Source organism: Pelodiscus sinensis, chromosome 4, assembly GCF_049634645.1.
Source record: "Pelodiscus sinensis isolate JC-2024 chromosome 4, ASM4963464v1, whole genome shotgun sequence".
In the NCBI taxonomy this organism is placed as follows: domain Eukaryota; kingdom Metazoa; phylum Chordata; order Testudines; family Trionychidae; genus Pelodiscus; species Pelodiscus sinensis.
This window is the reverse complement of record NC_134714.1, coordinates 7,253,569-7,262,899: the sequence shown is the minus strand read 5'-3', so window position 1 is coordinate 7,262,899 and position 9,331 is coordinate 7,253,569. Positions and strand designations below refer to the sequence as shown.

Genomic DNA, 9,331 nt, shown 5'->3' with positions numbered 1-9,331 from the left:
CGATTCCAATCAGGAATTTAAAAAATAAGTCTTAAAAGGGCCACACACAGACTGATTTTGCACGCCTTTTTCTTTTCATCTCATTCCTGTTATGGCTACAACCTGCTTCCTGCTCTCACAGTCCCTAACTTTGAGGAGAAATATGGCTATTGCTTATCTCTGTTAAGACTCACACCAACTGCAGGTTTGTTTCTATAATAAACTCTCAAGGCTCATGGATCTGGAATAAGAATTTTCCTTTTCTTAGCTTTAGCCTTGACCGTCTTTTCTTTTACATTTGTTTTCCTAAGGCAGTTCAACATCCACTTTTTAGGGAGGCCCTATTTTTTCCAGCAGAGCAGATGAAGACACATGGAAGCTAGATGTCAGGTATTAAGCTACCAGGAAATGAAAATGCTGTGACAACTTGTGGCTCCAAATTTTCACTGTGAGCAAAAATTGCCTTATTTGGCCATTGGAATAGATAATAACGCAGTGACTACCGTAATGTTGCTATATCAGTCCACGGTGCACACTCCCCTTGAATAGTGCATGCAGGCCAGTGTAAACGTACCATGACTCCAACTGAATTAACGTCTCTTTGCCCCAATTGCATTATAAAAATGGTATCGCTCATATTGCTTCTGACTCATAATGAAGTCTCCAGAGAGCATGATGTTCAGAATTGGTCCTTGTGGTTTTTCGGCAATGCCTCTATTTGCTGCCTGATGACTACTGAAGATAACCGATCCTACTGTGCATTTTACATGATGGCATAAATATTACGGCTGTGATTGCCTTCCATGCCGCTCTGTTAGCAGGAGTCCCAAATGCCAGTGGCGGAGTTCTCGGAATGGTTCCAGTGCACTTTGTAAACAAGCCATTTTGAAGCTGGAACCCCATTCTTAGCGCTCATCCACTCAGGAAACTGAACTATATTGCACATCCCATCAAAATAAATGTACCCACCTTGTATTTCAAACGGTAGCTACAAACTGCAGCCGAAGACCTCCCTGGATCACTCGTAAGCATTCTTCATAAAATCATTCACCAAGTCATTTCTAATAAATGTATTCAATAAACTAGTGAAAATTCATGTCTCATTATTAAATGCAGCAGCAATTCTGGAGTCTTTTTTACCCCGATTGCTTTTCTAGAGGTTTTTGGAACTGGCATAGAATTTGAAAGAGTATTATATCCCTACTGTAGCTCTCTAGGAAGGTTCGAAGCACCCACTGAAAGGGTATCCTTCTTTAATGAATGCCATAGATTTTTAAAGTGCCTTATATAAAACCCAATTACAGACCCCCGAATAGTTCCCTGAAAACATCCTCTCAATGTGCAGCAGCAGTCTAGAAAGGGAACACAAATTGCTAGACTATGTAGCACTTTAAAGACTAACAAGATGGTTTATTAGATGATGAACTTTCGTGGGCCAGACCCACTTCCTCAGATCAAATAGTGGAAGAAAATTGGCATGACCATGTATACACAATCAAAAAAATGAACACGTATGAAAAGGACAAATCAAATTTCAGAACAGAAGGGGGATGAGTGGGGGAGGTAAATGTCTATGAGCTAATGATATTAAAGGTGATAATTGGGGAAGCTATCTTTGTAATGGGTAAGGTAATTAGTGTCTTTGTTAAGACCTAGGCGTAAAGTGTCAAATTTAAGCATGAATGATAGTTCAGAGGATTCTCTTTCAAGTCTGGTGTTAAAAAATGTCTTTGAAGCAGGATGCAGGTGTGACGTAGTGGGGGTACTTGCTGGGCTGTGGTGACCTCTGCTGTCTGGAGCAAGACCCAGCAGGGAAAACCTTATTATGCAAAGGTACCATACCGGTTGAACCAGCCTATCCTCATGGGGAGAAACAAAGGGAGGTGGAATGCTGCCCTGGCTGGGGGGCAGGGCTGGGAGAGGTAGAGTTAGTTCCTGTCTGGAAAGCAGGGGAGAAGGAGCTGGGGAGGGGGGCTGGGACTCCCCTATCTCAAGGGGAGCACTGAGGCCTCTTAGCCCCAGTTCCTGTAACCAGATTACATCTGTGCTATGCTGTATCCTGGAGGAGCAATAAACCACCCTCAATTCCACTGGCTGGTGGAGTCTGTCTGTGCCATTTCGGGGTGCAGGAGACAGGGGACCCCCAACGCACCGTCACAGCAGGTAATCAAGTTGTTGAGACAATGCCCTTTCTGGTTGAAATGGCAAGAAACTGTTTTTTCTTTGTGATCCTGTAGTCTTTAAAGTGCTACATAGTCCTGTTTTTTGTTTCAGCTAGCCCAGACTAACACTGCTACATTTCTATCACAAATCACTAGGAAAGGGATAGATAATAAAACAGTGAATATCCTAATGCCATTATATAAATCCATGGCATGCCCACACCTTGAACACTGCATGCAAGGCCGTTTGCCCCATGAAAGATATATATATAATCTTTTGAAAAGGTGCAGAGAAGAGCAACCAAAATGATTAACAGCTTCTGTATGAGGAGAAATTAAAAAGGCTGGGGGCTGCTTAGCTTAGAAAGGAGATGACTAAACAAGGGATTTGATTGTGGGTGCTAAAATCCTGAATGGTGTGTAGAAAGAAAGTGATTCTCTCCCCCTTTACGTAACGCAAGCACCAAGGGTTACCCAATGAAATTAATTTAGGCAGCAGGGTTAAAACCAACAAAAGGAAGCATTTTCTTGACACAACACAGCTGACCTGTGGAACTTGTTGCCAGGGGATGCTGCGAGGGACAAAAGCATAACAGGGTGCACAAAAGGACTAGATGCGTCCATGGAGGACAGGTGGTGGTGAGCCATGATGGTCAGCGACACAACCCAGTGCTCGGGGTGTCTCTAACCCTCTGATTGCTGGAAGCTGAGATTGGATGACAGGGGGAGAAATCACTTGATATTTGCCCTGTTCCATGCATTCCCTCTGAAGCATCTGGCATGGCCAGAAGACAGGCTATTGGGCTATATAGGCTGATCCCCAAGGAACCCGAGCTGAGACTTACTAAATTTCACATACATCATCTGTACTGTAAAGACTGTTGGTTGCTGTTGCACCGTCCTGCATTTAAACCTATGACCAAGAGGTGAAACTATCCTGGGCCATTACTGATCTGCAGAGCAAGCATTTAATTTAGTTAGCGCTTCAACAGAGAACCAGGCAGGGGGAGGGGGAAAATTCAGACCCCTCCAAGATACGTTGATTTAATTCCTCTTGTTAAACAGAGAGGATATTAGTGAAGTGCCAGCAGGCTGTGCACTGCACAGGGCCCAAAGACAGTACCAGGAGTTTACGCTGTCTAGATAACAGAGTTTGAAGAGAAGCTAGATAATTTCATGGAGGTTAGGTCCATCAAAGGCTATTAGCCAGGGGATAAAATGGTGTCCTTGGCCTCTGTTTGTCAGAGGCTGGAGAGGGATGGCAGGAGACAAATCGCTTGATCATTGTCTTCGGTCCACCCCCTCTGGGGCACCTGGTGCTGGCCACTGTCGGCAGACAGGCTACTGGGCTAGATGGACCTTTGGTCTGACCCAGCACGGCCGTTCTTATGTACACTGGGAGATTATTGCAATGGGGGGAAGATGGTGGGGGGAGAGAGGGCGGCATGAAGAGGGGCTTTCCTTCCCTCCTGCTGAGTGGCCAAGGCGGCTCAAGACATTTCCTTTGGCCTGGGAACCAACGCCCTTCTGTTATCCACAGGGGAAGCGGTGAAGCCCTTGGGAGAAGAGGGTGTGAAAAACCAAGTGCACCAGCTTCCCCAGGAGAAAGGAGGGTGCACACCCAGGGTGGATGTAGGCACGCATGGAAGGGGGGAGGCAGTTTATTAGTGAAAAAGAGCAGAATCTGGCTCTTCCCACAGGGGCCTGGACCCATGTAAGTGAACGTAGGGGAGTGAAACTGAGCTGGTGTTTCCCACAGCTCCCAGCCAGCAGCTGGGAAGAGGGAGTCTCTTCCTGCACCCATTAGACAGGCTCTCCGTCTTTTTCTGGAAAACAAAAGCATCCGCCTGAAATGGGGAGGTGAGCTTGGACCCTCAGCTTCCCGGCCCTTTTACTTATGCCAGGCTCAGGAATTTGGGACCGGGGAAGACGGATTCTACCCTCCTCTCAGTCCTTACCCACATCCCGAGTTTCCAAAGCCCTAGACAGCCCTCATTGGCTTCTTCCAGAGGCAGGTGCTAGGATGACCCTCTCACTTCTAGGATGCAGCAGCTGCTGTTTCTCCTGCCGGACTTCGATTTTACTTTTGGTGGGGTTGGGGAAAAACGAGGATGATGACAGGCCTTCCCTTCCGTAGTCTGAACCGTCAGCTTCCCTACAGAGGAATAGAATCGCCATGCTCTGTAGGAGGGAGGTTCTCGACATTTACAACTCACTGTGCCGTGTACTGGTGATTCGCACTGGTGTACCTACATTCGTGCAGTCACACCCCTACAGACGTGCGGCACTGGCAAAAAGATGGGTTTACACTAGTGCAGCATCAACTGGCAATACCCCAAAATAAACTGTATCAAGCATAAACTCTGGGGCAGCAGATCGACATTGGGGGGTGGGAAAGGAATAGCAGGAAAGCACTTAAAGCGGTTAGGTTTTCTATGAACGTAGAAGGTGGAGACTGACATTCAAACTGCAGCCACCTCTCTCCGTGAATCTGTTCTTATTTAACATCAAATCTTTTCATCAACCACCACACGTGGGTGGTGTCTAGACTGGCAAGTTTTTCTGCAAAAGCAGCTGCTTTTGCGGAAAAACTTGCCAGGTGTCTACATTAGCCGCTTAAATTTCCGCAAGAACACTGACGATCTCATGTAAGAGTGTCAGTGTTCTTGCGGAAATGCTATGCTGCTCCCGTTCGGGCAAAAGCCCTCTTGCGCAAATGCTTTTGCACAAGAGGGCCAGTGTAGACAACGTGGTATTGTTTTGCGCAAAAAAGCCCCGATGGCGAAAATGGTGATTGGGGATTTCTTGCGCAAAACTGCGTCTAGATTGGCACGGACGCTTTTCCGCACAAAGTGCTTTTGCGGAAAAGCATCCGTGCCAATCTATACATTCTTTTCCGCAAATGCTTTTAAAGGAAAAACTTTTCCGTTAAAAGCATTTGCGGAAAATCATGCCAGTCTAGACGTAGCCGTGCTGCCTTTGAGTGGCATAGTGTAGCAGCAACATAACTACATCAGCGGAAATTTCCATAAAGCAGAGAAGGTCTCAGGGAGGGTCCTGGGAAAGCAGAGGTTCTTTAAGGCCTCTTTGCCTTTCACATCACCACAAAAGCTGCTATTCAAAGCAGCGGCCGCGTTTAAGACGACGGAGAGATCTGTGGTTGACTGTGTTAGGTTTGGAAGGCTCCCTGAACCAACAACCTATCCTGCACCTTTGGTCCTGTCATTAGAAGCAGGAGAGTTAACTTGCCAAAAAAGAAGAAAACCAACCGCTAAAGCCGACTGCTACTTTAAAACTCAGACAAGATTTGAAATGCATCCAAAATTTTATTTCATACAAGTACATTGATCACATGGAATGAGCTTGTGCACTACATCACAACTTCAAGTTTCCCTGTTTAAAAAACAAACAAAAACAAAACAAGTCCACTGACATTTACACTGACCCTCTCCCTGAAAAAAAAAATCACTTCTTGTGTCGGAAGATGCATCCACCTCTCTCTGGCTGATATAATGTACACGTGGCAACTCACTATTGCCATGAACAAAGTTTGTGTGTGTGTGTGTGTGTGTGTGTGTGTGTGTGGGGAGGGGGTGGAAAATCACATGCCAATACTCAAGATATTTTTATTGAAGAAACCTTCAGTAGATCAAAATTTCATACCATGTTGAATATACAGAATATATTTTCAATATTGAAATATTAATTTTAGTTTATGGGGGAAATTTCTACTATGCTAGGCAGGTTTATGTAAATATAAATACTAGAGTGAGATTTTCTGGTTGTGTCCCTAATTGCAAATTGTTTTTTTTTAAAAAATCCAAAATAGTAAAAAAAAAAAAAAAAAAAAAAGAAGATCTTCAATTAAAGTTTTGGTTTAATTAAAAAAAAAAATCTCCTTATATTCTTTTCATGCAACTTTTAAAAAGAATTTTAGTTGTAAAATACCTAAGTCATTAAAAAGTTATGACAAAACTTCATGACAGGATTTGAGTTCTGTTCAGGGATTATGCTTCATTGTCAGTTTTAGTAGATGTTATTAAAAAAAGAACAGTTGCAATATATTTACACAGTTTTTACCAATACAAGTGAAAACAGCTGTAGAGTTACTCATTGGCCAAATGTTTCTAAAGAAATCTAAGCTACTAAAACCTACAGTATAAAGGTTGAAATACGGGATCTTGTATTTGAAAGCTAGCAAGGCAAGTTGTACACCATTTAACTACTGGCTGTATTGTATACATGTTCCCAGATGCCAAGAATCACAGAGTAAGAGAGAACCCACTGTTACAATAAGTGGTTTTCTCTACAGAAAAACATTCTGCCTATACACAAGGATGCAAGAGTACAAAAAGTTAGTCGAAAATGTTTTCCACTTTGTTATGGGTGATAAAGATTTTCTGACAGGTACCTTTAGACTCAGTTGTCCTTTTAAATACAAAAATTTGAAGCCACACCTGATTTGGAACTTCATATTAGCAGGGTCGTCATATGGATCCCGGAATGATCCCAAATTATATCGGCTGGGTTTTTGATCCAAAAAGTGAGAGCGTTCTAGGGGTTCGGAAGAGCATGAAAGCTGCATTCACCCTCCTGCCAGCAGCGGATAACCTTATGGACATCTCCTTCCTTAATGCTGCTTATCACAACAGTCCCACAAAGGCCATAACGACATTTTAACAGCACTCCATCTCCTCAAGATAGGCTTTGCCTTTCCTGTTTTGTATCACATACTGCACCTGATCCTGTAACCCAGATCTAAAAGCTCCTTATGGGTCAATTTCAGATGTTCTTAGCCTCCACCTGACATAGTAGGTTTTTATAGTGTTCAGATGGATACCTTTGTAGCCTGTGGGTTTCTCTGCCCTCTCTCCATCTGGTTCTGGCAAGTTTCCTGAAGCCGATGAAACAAATTCATCAGTTTCACATGGCCTTGGACTTTCCTATCAGGACACCAGAGGTTTGGCTTTGCTCTGATCAGCAGGGCTCAGGTGATTGGATAGGGAACCACCTCTACATCTTTCTGATTGCCTTATCCACCCAGGAGGCTTTAACGGAGACATGCCAAACCCTTAACATTCACAGCACGAGTGAGGTGCAAGCTTCCACCTTAAGCTGTTAGATGCATGTTGTTTCCATATACCCCTGCTGGTTTGCTGCTCTATTTAAAGCCTCACCCTATTTTCTTCCCGCCTGTTTTGTTTCACGACGGGATGCGAAAGCAGCGAGCAATACGTGGCAGGAGCTCAAAGGGCTGGATAGTTAGTGCCTAGATAATAGGAGTCCCCCCATTGTTGCCAACACGTCAGTGGTTGATCCATCACCCGTTGTTCTTCGGTAAGGAGTCCTCTCACTATTATAATCACAAGCCCTCTGCCTGATGCCATTGTTTGGGTCGAGAGAGCTCCGGCCCTTCTGTTATGAAAAGCATTTTCTGAAGAATCGGTTGGGAAAGGGGAGATTGAAAACAGCGCACAGATTCAGTGGCACAGGGAATTTTATAAACATTGGGTGAAGGGCCAAGAGATCTGGGAAAAGATCCCCACCGAGGGCCACACAGTGAAAGCAGAGGAGTGGGGAGGGGGAAGCGGAAGAGGGGGCTAGTATAAGCTTGTGGCCCGAGGCCCCTTCTGAATGATGCTGTGCTTGGCTCAGCAGCTGGGCAGCCGGTTCAGTCACACTGCTTAAGGGACATGGTTCAGAGCAGACATGCTGCTATGAAAAAAGTAAATATCGATTGACATGAATGTTGAGAAATAGGGGTAAAGAGAAGAGGCACAAGTGTAGGGGAAGACCAGAGAAAACTTGATCAAAATAAATGTATACTGTATTTCTTACTAGTTTTTCCCCAGGTCTTCCAAGGATCTGTTTGAATCTAAATTCCCAGTACAAACTGTTCTGATTTCAGGAATAGGCTTCGGCATAGCTGGCAACCCTAGGAGAGGTATTTCAGGCACATCTAAGGCATTAGAGGAGTTTCTCTTTGCTGTCAGAACATCCTTTGTTTTCTCTCTACAGCTTCTTCCACCAACATGTGGCTTCAAAGAACAGAAGTTTCTAAATGGATTGAAGGTAGGGACATTTTCCATGCGCTATTACTTAAAAAATCGTCACAAAAATATGAAGCACCAATCACAACACCTGATTTACTTGCAGAATTGAAGCTACCATACACAAGTGTTAGAAATCGTGGTAATAGGTTGCTAGAAACACACAGACAGTGTTTGTACTGCAGATGTGAAGTATCATTGACCAAGCCCTTGCTAAACCATTTAATTTGTTATCTTGGTGAGCAATCCCATCCATGTCTGAGCTACTCTAATGCAAAACCAAAACAAAAGAAGCACAAGACTGGCCATTAACAGAATCGTAATCTAGGCTGTAAGGGTGATATTTGACAATTCAACTTAAATAAGGGTATTATTTGGAAAACTCCAATGCTAATCATTCCAGTAAGGTTAGACACAACTTCAGCCTTTACCTTGCTCAGCACAAGGGTCTTTTTGTAAATAGGAAACAGCCAAACAAGGGTGTGTGTTTATTGGGGGGTGGGGGGAGGGTTGTGAGCAGAAACGCGACACAAATGGAATCATGACATTTTTCTCTCTCTCGGCAACTCTGCAGACCTCAGATCTTCAGCCTCACGATGTAGATTATCTTATTCCCCCAAAAGGTGACCAGTCGATTTAAACATGCACATCTCTGGAGCTTCCAGGCCTTTTCAATTATTATTATTATTATTATTTTAATTCTGTGGACTAGAAAGTGGTCCACATTGCTAAAAACGCTACATCAGTGTTCGGAGTGGCCCGAGTGCGTGCCAGACTCGTGGGGGGCTTACAGAATTGCACAGAAGAACTTCTTCTCTCTAAAGGGGTTTTCTGAAGCTGGAACCGGGGTCAGTAGAGGGTCTTCCTTGGCGTGGGCTTCGCAGTACGCCATCAAGTCCGCTGCTGCTTTGGACACCTGAAAATAAATCCACACATTGGATAAGTGTTGAGTGAGCAATGCTGTCTGAAATGACTGGCCAAGCGCTTCTCCACGTCAGAGCGCCGGGACTGCATGGGCAGCACTGAATGAAAGCATCTAATTTTGATGAATGGAGGATGAACAAGTTGCCTCAAGTTCCCATGGGCTCCTCCACTGTACTCGCTACCCATTGAGGGGCTTTTTAACTAGACAACCCACTC

The 9,331-nt window shown here is 44.3% G+C and overlaps 1 protein-coding gene across 4 annotated transcripts in view; it reads right to left on the bottom strand.

Moving 5' to 3' along the window:
* Positions 1-5,447: 5,447 nt before the first annotated feature.
* The window catches only part of GNG2 (G protein subunit gamma 2), a 100,572-nt gene continuing 96,688 nt past the window's right edge, over positions 5,448-9,331 (bottom strand). For all 4 annotated transcript variants that reach the window (XM_075926192.1, XM_075926194.1, XM_075926196.1 and 1 more), the window contains one exon: positions 5,448-9,107. In XM_075926192.1, the coding sequence (XP_075782307.1) occupies positions 8,979-9,107 (129 nt within the window). In that variant the 3' untranslated portion in view covers positions 5,448-8,978. The remainder of the gene's footprint in view (positions 9,108-9,331) is intronic.